Source organism: Glycine soja, chromosome 3 (genome assembly GCF_004193775.1).
Source record: "Glycine soja cultivar W05 chromosome 3, ASM419377v2, whole genome shotgun sequence".
NCBI classification, from domain to species: Eukaryota; Viridiplantae; Streptophyta; class Magnoliopsida; order Fabales; family Fabaceae; genus Glycine; species Glycine soja.
In genome coordinates this window covers 39,239,160-39,253,827 of record NC_041004.1, presented here as the reverse complement: position 1 = coordinate 39,253,827, position 14,668 = coordinate 39,239,160, and the positions used below count along the sequence as shown (strand labels likewise).

The following is a 14,668-nucleotide window of genomic DNA, read 5'->3' as shown; positions in this document are numbered from 1 at the left end:
TCTCACATTATGAGTTCATGGTGATTGATTATTTTTTGTCACATATATTGATGTTTTTTGAATTATGAAAAAAATTTTAATAATATTTAATTAGATTTCATGTAGAGATTAGTTACCTTCGTGGTAGTCTTGAATTGTCTAATGGTTTTCCTTCTATAAAGGTACTCCAATATCAAATATAAACAAAACAAAATCATATATTTTAGTATCAAATATAAATAAATCTTAACTAAGTTTACTATATTCAATAACTTAATCTTTAAAATATCATTTATTTAATTAATATTTTATTTCTAATAACTCAATTTTATTGTTGATATTAAGTTCCAGTGAATGTTAGTTTGAAAATTAAATAATGTTAACTAATTTTTTAATTAGTGTGAAATTAGTTTTTTTTTCTTATAATAAATAGTGAAGGTGGTATGCTCTTTTTAAATATTCTATTATTGACTAAAATGTATTGAGAATCATAAATTTATATGGATCTAACTTATCATTTAATGATTTTTTTAAAAATTATTGTTTTTAAGATTTGAACTCATAAAATGTGTGTTACAAAGAGTTTATTAGATAATATTGTCTCCGATCCTTTATATAAGAAATACATAATTCATCATTATAAAAAAATAGTGGCATAACTTTAAATTTTATTTTAAAAATACCCAAAAAATTACACAATTTAAGTAACGTTTATAATTAATGATATTACCCAAAAAACAATTTGTTTAAAAAATAATAACTTTTAATTAATGATACTGTTAATATAAGTAACTAAATAAACCAAGTGCATTAGTGATTTATTATCTTATGTATGAATAAAAAAGCATGGATTCAATTATTATTTTAAGATATTTTTTATTTTGTACTTCGTTTAATTATTTTTTTAAGCTTAATGTGAACGGTAATTTAGCCAAAACTAAAAAAACAACTATATAGTATTACTTGTACTCCCTACTATTTTTGAAAAAAAGAAGCTAAAAAGATCATTGTTTAATTTTAGAACGGATACTTGATATTACAAGAATTTTGCAATTACGAAAGAATGAGAACTTACCACAAGAACCTGCCCACATTCTAAATATCGTTCTTACATGATTTCTCAAATCATAATTAAAGAGTTGCGAGGATTATTCCTGAGGTTTTCTTGAAGAAATTCTTATTCAATAGTAATATTAACATATAGTATTGTTTTATACTCCTTCTGTTCTCATTTATTTGAAAAAAACTGATTTCATATTTATAAAAAAAATAATTAATTTCATTAAACTGTGTGAATTCCTATTAAAAAACAAATATTTTTTTTTAAAAAAATTATATTAAGGACAAATCTCCTGATATAATATGAATCAAATTTGAGTTAAATCTATATATAATAGTAGTATTGTAACTCCTAATCAAGTATGAATAAATCCTAATATATTTTCACCAGCACCAAAAAAAAAAATCCTAATATATTTTGAGAAAAAAATCCAATTTAATTTCTAAAACAAAATATATAAAATCTTAATTAAATTTACAAATTAAATATTACTTGTATGAAAATTTTAAGACAAACCTAACGAAGAACCCTTTATTCAACGCATTACAGTACTGCATTAAAAGTTATCCGTATAATAGATGAAACATTCGCTAATTAAATATGATTAGTGAAATGTTCTAAATTAGAGTATTGAAGCAACACGTTAACTTTAACAGTTCAGCTCCAATGCAAAGTTAGAGCTGTATTACATCCTTGCTTAATTGTCTGTGCTAACTGTTAATGATAGTATCTTAAAAGAAGGTGCATTGATAGGATTTCATGGCCGAAACAATCAATCACATTGAATGCTTTGGCATCCTGGGGAACAAGGAAGCAACCAAGCTGTGGGAGTGGGGACTCTCTCTCTCTTTAGCCAACAACATTTTATTTTATTTTGGGCCTTCAATTCATTCCCTTCCTCCTTTAACATCAAAAAGGCTCCAATCCTATCACCCACGTGTGGCTTAAGGCCCACTTTATATCACCATCAAAATTAAATGCATCGCACGTGTGTGCCTCCATATAACGCCACATCGCCACTACTATGCTTCCAAATTAACATTACATTACATTACTTTAATCACCCTCTTTTCCGATTTCCAACCCTTTATTATGCGTAAAGTTCCTAACCATATAGTATGTCATTCGGCTATTACGTGCCTCGATATTTTTCTCTTCGACCCCACCAGTTAAGAAAAAAGAGGGTAGTAAACAAAACAAAACAAAATTTTCTAAATTTGGTTTAGATAGAGTTAAATCCCTCACGATAGAACGTACTTTTAATTAAATCAAAAGGAAACTTGTGACGAAACGCTTCTTCCCAATGAAGTCATTTAATTTCTAGTGTTAGCTTTTACTAACATATAGTGGATAACAGACATTGCTAGTGAAAGATGACAAACAATGAAACCAACACATATAATATATTCTACTTAGCTTGATGGGAGAAGTAGATATAGATGCCTCTGAAGAGAAGTGAGTTGGGTCAAGAAAAGGATACCCCTTTGGATTATTATAAAAAATGGTGTCGCATGTAACGTGAAACTTTTGTGTATCCCCGTTGGCCAATGCTTCTCCTTTTTGCTAACATACCTAACATCTATCATATACTCCTATGTGAGTTGGTTTTGGAGACGTTCGATTGTGCTTTTGTTGCGTGGTCCAAACAATAACTGGCTTGTGTACGTGTAGTGTTTTTGGTGAAGCTGCACAAATTAATGTGAAGAAAGGGGAATTGATGAAGAACCCGAATATAATCCTCACTGTTGGTGGGTGCTATCATTGAACTAGCGAATCCCCCATTGGCTATCTATGAAGATTTTTCATGCATTTGCATTGCTTGGAATGTAGTACAGTCTTTTATTTAAATGTTGCGCAGGTGTACTATATATATACTAGTACACGTTTATAAGTTCATAAAGAAGTAACATATTAATCATATGTATTATGAACGTCAGTCTGTAAAAAAAGAAAAAATAAAACTTTTGTGAAGTTTATAAATAGTTTATATATATATAGTTATGAAGGTGAATGGCCGATTAAATGATCAATAATGAAATGAGAAAAATTTAACGTCCTTTTACTATTATATTTTGTGAAGTTTATAAATAGTTTATTTACTTAGTGTGTATTTAGGATCTCATCCTAGCTAGATGTACGTGTCTTGAGCAAAAATCACATCAAAATAGGTTAAAATACGCAAAATCTATAAAATATATATTTACTGTGTTTGATACATGGATCATGTTTGACGCAAAGAAATTCTAAGCATGCACTTAATCAGCATACATTGACAATATACTGCATCATACTGTTTAATTACTGGTAATAAACTTAGTTGTCCAAAATTTTACTTGTTTTTATTTCGAACTATTGTTTTAGCTTGAATAATGCGTTTGATATCTATTGGGTTTGTATATCAAAATATTTAATTTTTCACGAGTCCTTTAGGAACAGCTTTTAAGATACTAGTAGTTTCATCATCATCAAAGTATTCTGGAAACATCTTTGATAATTAATTTGAGCATAACAAGTTCGTTAGTGTAGTCAACCACTAAACTTACACCCCTCCCTCTCTCTCTAGAATTGCACAAATTAAAACCAAAATTGGATATTTGCTTATACGTTTAGATCAATTAATAATTACACATACTAGATTTTGATCAGCACTAGTTACCAGCATATATATCAAATTAAGATGCATTCTTAAGAATTGTCCTATTCCACAGGAATTTTAATGAATAATGTTATAATTATAATATTGAAAATAGAATTAGTTAGAGATAGGAAAGATGAGGAAGGAGAAATAGAGAATAGCACATGCAAATCCCACATGTCACATACCCACTGGGCAACATCCACATGGTCATGCCCATCCAATCAAGGACACCCACTTGGGCCCCACACCCCTCTGTCACATGGATTTGTTTCTATACAGATCCAACGCTCCCAGATCCACTCCCAAAAGCCCAGTCGATCTGAACCGTGGGATTGTGGTCCCCGCTTGTCACTATCAATGGCTGTGTTTGTTTCCTTAATGCCCCCTCCCACTGGAACAACCTGCTTTCTCGTGTCCTTCATGTGACAGACAGTCACATCCGTCATTGAACTTCGACCGTGTAGAATAGGCCCCACTCCCACGCCCCCGAAACGATGCCTTGTCACGGTGTGATTGGCGAGTGAGGAAGCGCGTGTGACAGACAGGCCAGTGGTCGGTTAGTTTATCCTTCCCCTCAGTGTGCGGAAGCAATTCATGCACCACCAGAATAAGTGAGCTACATTTATCGTCCCCTCCCTAACACGTTCCTATAAAATTGACTAGCTACCACATCTTTTTTCCATTCTTCAATTAATCAATCTCTTTACCTAAACCTCTAACTATTTATATTCACATATTTCTCTCCTTCTCAGAAATCAGAATTGAGCAAGCGTTTGGATTTGGAATTTGAAGGTTATCATCATCATTTATAGATATTATTATTATTATAAGAAGTTCATCAGAAATATTCAATGGGGAGCTTTGAAACTGAACTGATGAATCTTAAGGCCACAGAGTTGAGGTTGGGACTGCCCGGCTGTGATGAAACTAATGAGAAAAGTTCATCCAGTAGTGGATCTGTTGTTAGAAGCAACAAGAGATCTTCACCAGAACCCAGTGTGGAAGAGTCCAGGTGCAACTCTAATGGTTCTTCAGATTCTACCACCACAAGTGATCATGATCAAGACAGTGCCCAACCTGAAAAGTAAGCAAAATATATACTTTTTTTATTATATATTTACAAAAGGATATAATTAATATGTGAGTCTTATGAATTTGTCTACTTAGGATATTGATTAAAAAAATTAAAAATAACAAATATTTATTATATAAATTATAAGAGAATATAAAAAATATTATGACCATTTAATTCTTGAAGCAATGCTTAAGGGTACTGGCCGGTTAACATTTATCTTAATATAATGAATGAAAACTGAAAAGTAATAATGATGCTAATGAATGAATGAATGAATGGCAGGGTACAAGTAGTGGGGTGGCCACCAATTAGATCTTTTAGGAAGAACAGTCTGCAACAACAGAAGAAGGTGGAGCAGCTGCAGGGTGATGGAGGTGGAATGTACGTGAAAGTGAGCATGGCTGGTGCACCTTACTTGAGGAAGATAGATCTCAAGGTTTACAATAGCTACCCAGAACTCCTCGCAGCCTTGCAAAGTTTGTTCACGTGCACATTTGGTAAGAACCACCAACAAATTAACAACAATCTTTTTTTGTTCTTTATCATTTTCTTCTCGTGTTTTTATAATTCTTATTTGAGCAAAATGAATGATGATTTATGGTTAATTTTGATATCCAGGTGAATATTCAGAGAGGGAAGGTTACAATGGATCTGAATACGCTCCAACTTATGAAGACAAGGATGGTGACTGGATGCTTGTTGGAGATGTTCCATGGAAGTAAGTTTTTTGGTCTATTTCTCTCCTTTTATATCTAATTGAATAATGTAGTTTTTATTATATGCTCTCTGTATTATATATTTTTTTGGTGTATATTCTCCCTCTCATAGAGCTGTTTTTGCTTATTAATTGCAGCATGTTTGTATCCTCCTGCAAGAGGCTGAAGATAATCAAAGGATCAGAAGCAAAGGGTTTGGGTTGTTTGTGACCAACAAAACTTACAAAAGCAAAAGCAAGATAGTCATGAGATCTTCAGAGACAAATACCCTTTGTGTTGTGCAAGCAAGTACATGGTGTTTTATGAGAACTCATATATAGTTTATTATAGGAAAATAGATGAATATATATATACACGTTATTTTTTCTTTATTAATTTCAACAGAGGCGGCTTTGAGGTCTGCTTTCTAAATTATATGTAATATTCCTCTCAAAAAGAAAGAGAAAGAAAATATAAGAAAAGTTAATGCTATTTCAATTGTACAGATCGTGAATATAATTATAACTAATAATAACAATAATAATATCATTTTGTCCTAGCTAGATCTGATCGAGAATATAATAGTAATAAAGCTATGTCTTTCCGTTTGATTTTAGGTTGTAACATAAGGCAAATTTTATTTGTTCATAATTCGAAAATTTGATGTTAACTACTCGATTTTGGAATAATCAAGGATGATACGATGAAATGTATATGATACGAAAAAAGGAAAACGGTACTTTTTAACAGGCGTCAAATCTCCCATAAGAATATTGAGAATTCCACCACTATTGTGAGTGGATGAGCACTAACATGCAGAGATATATCAAGTCAAACGATGATAATTCTTTGTCCCAATATATCAATTAGTTAACGGCATACTTTTTTATTTATAGATAAGCTTTGTTAACGGCATATGTACTAACTTTCGAAAGCTAGAAAGTAGAACCACCTTAATAATTTGAACCAAAGACAGTTAAATTTTCAAGATCTTAAACTTCTGCTACGTACAATTATAGATTTTCTTCACAGAACCATAGTTTCAGAAACTTAGTTCCTATATGTTTTGATGAGTTTTTATGAATAGAAAAGGGAGATGTTCTATTGTGTAACATGTATACATATACTTGGATCTGTTACACAACTGATTAATGATTATCAATCAGTACATGCGATGATATAATTCACACACACACACAAATATATACGGTGGTAAAATATATTCTGGTTAGGCTAGGTGAATCCCACCTTTTATTTCTATTTATCTCTAATTTATTTTTACTATATGTTATTATTTATTATTTTTCTCTCTTTATTTGTTTCTTTCTCCATGTAGTGACACCCAATAGAGGTCCACAAAACATTTTCCAGGGCTTAATGCCTACCAAGTTTTTTTCTCCAGCAATAATACAGATAAGTTTTACAAATATCATATATGAAATGACATTATTAGGTGGCTCATCATGATTCTCATTAATCTTCACATGCATGCATGTAGTTAAAGTTTTATTATTTTTTCTCATAAATTGAAGAAAATTGAGAGTATTTCATATAAAAATTTGATCGGAACTATTGACATGTTATAGTACTTAACTAACTAATGCTGATAAAAATTAATAAAAAGAAAAAAATGACTAACTAATAATTTTTTTAATGTGTATGTAAATGCATATATAGTTCTTCTGAAGCCATTGCATTTGGATGAGAATTGAGATGATTGACCTTTCCCAGTTATGTAAAGTAGCCTTACAAACACGTAACCTCACTGCTCAAATTAATGCAGTAGTATGTATAAGAGCCTGTCGGTCGGGTAAACTTTACAAATATCCCTTTGGATTCATCAGATTTTTGCATTCGTGATTGGCTACTACTGCAGAGTAGGTAAGTCACTTCTGACACAATTATTCAACTCGCATTTAGGTGACCACTGAGATTCAAATGGCACAATAGTGAATAGTGTAAAAGACTCCGAACATTGTTTAAATGACATTTTTCTCCCTAAAATGAACCATATAGACTATAGTACAGAGTATTTTTTTTTTTTATAGATATTAATCGTTAATTTATTTATTTTTTTTCAACAGAGTAATGGAATCTAACATTTTTCTCTCCTCTTATTTCTTTACCATTGAACCACCAACTTTCATCTCTGGTGTGTTCAAATACGTGAAATATTATATATATATATATATATATATATATATATATATATATATATATATATATATATATATATACACTCTGATGGATCCAAAAATTTTTTTTTAATGGAAACAAGAAGTAATTTATAATATTTCTATAGAAGAAAAATGTCGTAAGTTTTTATAAATTATATAATGTAATGATAAAAGAATAATTTGAAATACTTAAACTTTTACAAATTATAATTGTCATTTATATATTTTTATTGAAAATGCTCTCTATTTCTATGGTATGATTGTAAATATTATAAAAAATATATATGTTTATATATATAACCAAATAATCATTCAACTATTGATTTTCTCCCATGTGATTGTTAATTTTTATTCTTCACAAAATTAATTATAGAGAAATATTTTAAATGATAATTTTTAATTCATGTCTTGCTTTATTTGAGAATTGGGATGAAATCACTCAAATGAAAACATGTATCATAAGTTAGTAAATGAAATAAATTGCTATGATTTGTTGAATATTTATTAGAGGAGTTGGAGAATTAATAATTAGGTTATTATTTTGGTCTTCTAATTTTTTAGGTTTAATTTAGTTGTTTTATTTTAAAAGGTTCAATCTGATCCCTTAATTTATATATATTAGATTCAATTTAGTCCCTTTATTTTTAAAATTCTAATTAGGTTTTTATTTTTTAAAATGGATTCAATTTGATGTCATTTTTTGAAAATATTCGGAGATGATGGTAGAAAAATGAGATTAAATTGAACTTATTTTAAAAAATAAAAAATCTAATTGAACCTTTTAAACTAATTAAAGGGATCAAATCGAATCGAAAAAATAAATTAGAGGATCAAAATAATAATTAGATTTAAAAATTAAAATGATTAAATAATAAAACTAATATCAATTTATTCTCTTTTTTATTCCTTATATTTTTATAATTTTAAAAATATCATCTTACAGGAATAATACCTATTTTTTATAGGGACAATTTTTTTATTACACATATATAAATAAAATAAATTTAATGGGGAAAAATTAGCTAAAAAACTAACTAAAAATTGAAAAGCTAGCGAGTAACTTATGAAAGCTAATAGCTGAAAGTTAAAAAAAAATATCCTATTAAATTATAAATGTTTGTTAAACTAAAGTTAAAATAGTTGAAAATAACAGATAAATAATAAAATTATGATTTATTTAAAAAGAATAATAAAAAATATATAAATATATTAGGGATAGAATCATAAAAAAAATAAAAAACTATAAGATAAAGTTTTAAAACATACTACTTTAATTAATCTTAAAAAAAGACGTTAGAAACTAATAAAAAATTATTTAACTAACGGTGAAACAAACTTTTTAATTAATAAAAAAAATGAACTGAAATATTCTTCTCAAGATAGCCTAAATATGTCTCTTTCACTTGAGTTATGCGCACTATCCAGCTTTGGTGGAATCAAGATAAAACGCTAAAACTATTTTCAAAACCTGAATAGACAGGGGACTGTAAAATTACTCAGCTGGTTCTACCGTAGAAGGGAAAAATACTTAAGTCCGTAATAATTAAGCTCTCACTTCATTTTTTATTACAGGCAATGTTATATTTTTATATAAATTTTGGACAATTTTTTCAACTATATATTATAATGAAAGTATTAAGTGAAAATGTAAATATGTTTAATTTCTTTAAAAAATAAAATATATATTCAATACTTACCCAAAAAAATTGAAATAGGATTAGTAGGAAATTGTTCAAGGAGGATTTAGAGATACCCCTTAATTAATATAACTATATCAATAGAATAAAAATGGCTTTCAAACAAACAAAAATACCCCTTAACGTCGGTTTGTTTGGTTGGGGGAGGGAGAGAATTAGGGGAGATAGTATTTTAAAGGGAATGGGGGAGGGGCATGGGTTTTTATTTTTTGTTTTTAGTTGTTCTTAATGTTATAATATATATATATATATATATATATATATATATATATATATATAAATCATTCATAATCAATTAGTCATGTATTATATCAAATATCATAAACTCAAAATATAATAACATAACCAAAACGTCAAACACACATAAAATTACATACTAATATCAATTAAAAAATAATAATTTGGTTTAGTTTTCAACGCCCATTCTATCTCAAACTTCTTTTATGGTAAAAGAGGAAGTCGAGGTCAGACGATGCTGGGATAAAGTAGGAAAAAGGATATGAACGAATCAAAGAAACCCTTTTCTATCAATATTATCTCTGTCATCATATATAATGGAAATTGATTGGTTCTTTCATATTTAGAAATGTTATTTACGATTGAGCTTACAATGCCTGTCACGCGAAGTTTTGAAATAAAAATTATAGTCGAAATGGATATAAATTAAGATGACTTTCTTTTCTTCAGAGACATTACATATGAAGTTTAATTAATTTGGCCGTATTGTGTGTAACATCAAATTATTGTTGAAGATCTCATGTCATGGTGTTCCAAACCCACCAAACTAGTTTGATGGGACTGTCCATATACCAATGGCAGTGCGAAAATTCCATGTGAAGCACGAAATCTTCTAGCGTCGGCAGGCACCAAGAGTGCATGCCAAGGTCATAAACTCATCAACCAAATTGAAGTCCAAAACATAGACAAGATATATGAATTCATATCCAATATCAATAAACTATCTATACACGCGCGCAGTAATAATATAGTTATTATAAATTTGGTGTAATGAATTAACCATATCTCTCTTCTCTCTGAGTTTCAGCACCAGAAATCCATTTCTCTCTATTCACTGAGTTTTATATGGATCTGTGCTCATGTATATATGTTGCATATATAATTCAGTCACCAATGCATTTTCTCATTTGTTTCCTGTGTTTTTGGTTTGCCTAACTATCTCCCGTGACCTTAAAAAATTCGATATTAATTACTATCACTATCATTGCTCAGCAGAGTAATATATAGAGAATGGTATACTAAATAGTGTGTACATGATGCATGATTGGAGTAGGCAGGAAATGTCCCAACATTCTAGAATGTCTTTGAGATCCTCCCTCATGCATGGATGATTTAGGTTCGGGTCAAATCGAACAACTAAGTCCACATTGTGTCTTGGGCCTAAACCCTTACAAGAGTATTATGTTTGAAGTCCACATTGTGTCTAGGAACAAGAAGTACTCAAAATGTTGACACGAAAGTGTTTTTTTTTCTTTTCTGAGTGAGACATTATGGGTATCTTTCACTTATGATTGCAACGGAATTTTATATCATTATCTCAACCCTTTAGATTGCTGATATGATATTCTACTGGAGAAGAAGGATTAGTAATATCCTCTCTCACATATTACAAATATATATTTTATGTCTCTTCCATTTGTTGAAAACTGTTGGAAGATATAAAATTATGAGTGAGATTCAATTAATAGTTAATGGGACTCAATTCTTTTTCATAAGTCTCAATAAATTTTAATTAATAATAGAGTATTATGTTTGAAAGAATATGTTACTGTCATTTAATTTCTTGAAAAATCATGTTAGTATATCATTTTATTTTATAGTTTAAAAATTGTCATTATATATCAAATTGAAATATTTTTCCTTATCAGAAATTATTTGAATGCAATAAAATATATTAATGGCCATTTAATCTCGTAAATTATATAATTCAAGTATTCAACCCACATAAGCTCACAATGAATAACTTATTTGTTTGATGCTAGTACCACTGGTTCTTCCAACACCGTGGCCACTCCTCTCGCAACTTTTACAAATCATGACATTGTGGAGAATTATGACGCAGGCCCATTTGCATGAGATTTCTTTAAGGCACCCTAAGTTGGACCCATTTGAAAAGTCCATTAATTTTTTTTGGATATGTTTTAATTGAAAGAGTCTTTTTGTACTATCGGCCGAAACCAAAAGACCTTCTCTGTAACGACCTTATAAAAAAAAGCATTTTTTTTCTATTCATCAATTGATGTCTTGATGAACCGTTGCTTTTGGTAAATTTTGTTGATACTGCGAGTACGAGATTAATACATTGAGTTTAATAAACATGTTCGGTAGATTACTGTTATTCAGTTAGAATTATTTTTTTTAGAAGTTATTGATAATATGATTTTTGAATAATTATTATAAAATTGAATAAACTTATCATATATAATAATTTTTTTATTCGTAAGAATAAAATATAATATTTAGATATTTACAATCACTTACACATGTTTTGTTGAATCAATTAATTGAGTTAGATTCTTTTAATAGCAGTTATTTTACAATCACTCACTCAATTGCACGTGTTAGCCTCATATAAACTTAGACTTTGATAGTGACATTGGTTTACACGTGCAATTGTTTATTATGAGTCTAAGTTTATGAGGCAACAGCTCACAAAAGTACAAATGAAAGAATGAATGTACACCAATTATGAAGTGATGGTGGGAGAGGGGAGAGCAACTAGTGGGGGAATTGTCGACTTTAGCGGGTATGAATATCCACAAATTCCTCACAGCTTTTTTTTTTTTTTTTTCCCTTCTAAGCGACAATGCATGATGTTCGACTTCTGACTCTCCTATCTTTAATTTCTTTTTCGTTTCCGTTTGTTTTAATAGATTCATTCGGCATAACCATGAACTATATACTTTGTTTCATTTTTGGTCAGTATGGTGCTCTCCTACTCATTTTAAGGGAACAGAAATAGGAATCCCCTCCACTGTAACCGAAATGGGATACAGTCACTAGGTTAATGGTTATTGTGTGACAACTTATAAGGTTTTCCCAAGTTCTGTTCTAACGGTCTTTGTCCTAAACAGTTCTCATCTACATTTGTTGGAAATAGCTTTAAGGGATCCGTACTAGGGATCATGAATATATGTTAACAATAAAAGGTTGTAAGGGTATTCTTGAATATAAAATTAAGAAATCATAATACATTTAGTTTAATACTAAACTTGGTATACTTAGTTACTTACTATTTCCATAGAAAAAAAAAGGCTTTCAAATAGAAAAAATCTAAGTATATGTAAGGCAGCCAAGATGAAAAAAGCAAAAGAGTAAATTATAAATTTGATCTTCTTATAATTTTAAATTTATGATTTTTATGATTTTTGTTCTTTTATTTTTAAATCAAGACATTTAATCCCTAAAATGAATTGAACCCATGATCTTTTATATATAAACAAGACAATAAACCACTAATACACTTGTTTTGTTTAGTTAAATATGTTAACATTATTTTTTATGTACCATTAGTCAAAAGTTATTAATTTTTTAAAATTATCAAAATTTATAAATTAAAAAATATTTAACATAGGTCTTTTTAATTTTATTTTATATCATTTTACATGTTTTATTTTTAATAGTTTATATATTTTTATTTTTTTATAAATATATAATTAAATTTCATGAATTAATACGTAAATTATTTACATAATTTGTTTGTAAATTGATTTTAATATACAAATCACTTTTACTCTTATTATTTATGTAAAATTAGAAATATTTATATATTAACTATTTATAAATTTTGATAATTTTTTTAAAAAAATAATTTTTAACTAATGATGCCTAAAAAATAATGTTAATATAATTAATTAAGTAAAATAAGTGTTTATTGTCTTGTATATAAATAATTTTACGAAAATAATTAGAGTAAAAATAATATGTATATTAAAATCAATTTAAAAAATTATCTAAATAATTTATAAAATTTAATTATAAATTGGTGAAATAAAAATAAAAATATGTAAACTATTCAAAATAAAAATATATAAATAATGTAAAATAAAATTAAAAAGATTTATATATTAAAAAATTTTTAATTTATAAATTTTGATAGTTTAAAAAAAATTAATAACTCTTGACTAATGATTCATAAAAAATAATGTTAATATATGTATAAATAGTTAATGAGTTTAATTCTTATTAAAATATGTTTTTTATTTTTTATTTCATTTATTTTTTTTCCAAAATTATTTATTTGAAAAATAAGAAAATTAAGTGTTTTAATTTAAAATTAAGAGGATCAAAATTGTAAATTTAAGATTACAGGGGATCGAAAATTCAATTTACCCTAAACACAAATTAGTGCAAATATGGTAATATATGGTGATAAATTAATAATTTCACCTTACGAGTACTGGTATACATAGATACCTTTAATATCTGCCCCGCATCATTTATAACCAGGTGAAAAAATTCACAACCTGCCACTGATTTTATTTCACAGGTCCAAGGTTTTTTTCTTTCCCATTTTTACTCCGTACAGATGGAAGCACTAGTACGAATTCTTTATCAATCCAAAGCTGTAAAATTTATGCTGAAATAGTTAGGCAAATCTTGTTTAAGCTTTTCAAAAAGTCGATACTAAACAAAAAAATCAAATTCTTAAGTTTTTACTTTAAAAAAAACACATGATTATTATAAATTAAGCGTATCATTCAATTATATATATATATATATATATATATATATATATAAGCAAGCCCTAGGATAATCCTGTTAATCTGTATATACGCTTGGTAGATTTTTCTTGAAGGACCGGTGAAGGATTTTTATCTTGTAATTATAATTGATATCATATAGTTTTCCATACACACAAGTCCTATTTTTTCTATACAAACAATCGCTTTCTTATTCTGTGTACATGTTCCGAAGTAAAATATTAAAACAATTTAAATTACGTTTAAACGATTAAAATTAATTTTATGAAAATCAATTCCATCTAACTTTAAAATAAACAAATAATTTCACTATGATATTGTCACCTCGAAAGATGGGAAAATATATAAGGTAGAAAGCGAAGTGCATGCCGCAATATTCTTAAAATGAAGATTATTTAGGACAAATGCGATTGTTTGTTTGCCAAAATGAAAATAGAGAAAAATCCAGCGACATGAACAGCGTAAGGAAATGAGGCTATTTAACGCGACGCTAGATTCCCTCGAAAGAAGGTGAAATGTTCTTCAAAATAGTAAAATTAGTGAACCATTCTTTAACGTACACAGATGAGTTCAACTGAGAGAAGACTTCTTGTCACTTGAATTGAATAAGGTTAGAGCTTACTGAT

At 28.3% G+C, this 14,668-nt stretch overlaps 1 protein-coding gene across 1 annotated transcript; it reads left to right on the top strand.

Moving 5' to 3' along the window:
- The first annotated feature begins 4,528 nt into the window (after positions 1–4,528).
- LOC114406894 (auxin-induced protein 22E-like) lies at positions 4,529–5,952 on the top strand. Its single transcript, XM_028369743.1, has 4 exons — positions 4,529–4,761; positions 5,035–5,249; positions 5,371–5,470; positions 5,606–5,952. The coding sequence occupies exons 1-4, from the start codon at positions 4,529–4,531 to the stop codon at positions 5,676–5,678; spliced, it is 621 nt and encodes a 206-aa protein (XP_028225544.1). The 3' UTR covers positions 5,679–5,952.
- Positions 5,953–14,668: the final 8,716 nt, after the last annotated feature.

Excerpts from the sequence above, each read along its gene's own strand:
- LOC114406894 (XM_028369743.1), top strand. The coding sequence starts at position 4,529 with ATGGGGAGCTTTGAAACTGAACTGATGAATCTTAAGGCCACAGAGTTG. Across the intron at positions 4,762-5,034 it reads GACAGTGCCCAACCTGAAAA|GGTACAAGTAGTGGGGTGGC; the intron begins GTAAGCAAAATA and ends AATGAATGGCAG. Across the intron at positions 5,471-5,605 it reads GTTGGAGATGTTCCATGGAA|CATGTTTGTATCCTCCTGCA; the intron begins GTAAGTTTTTTG and ends TATTAATTGCAG.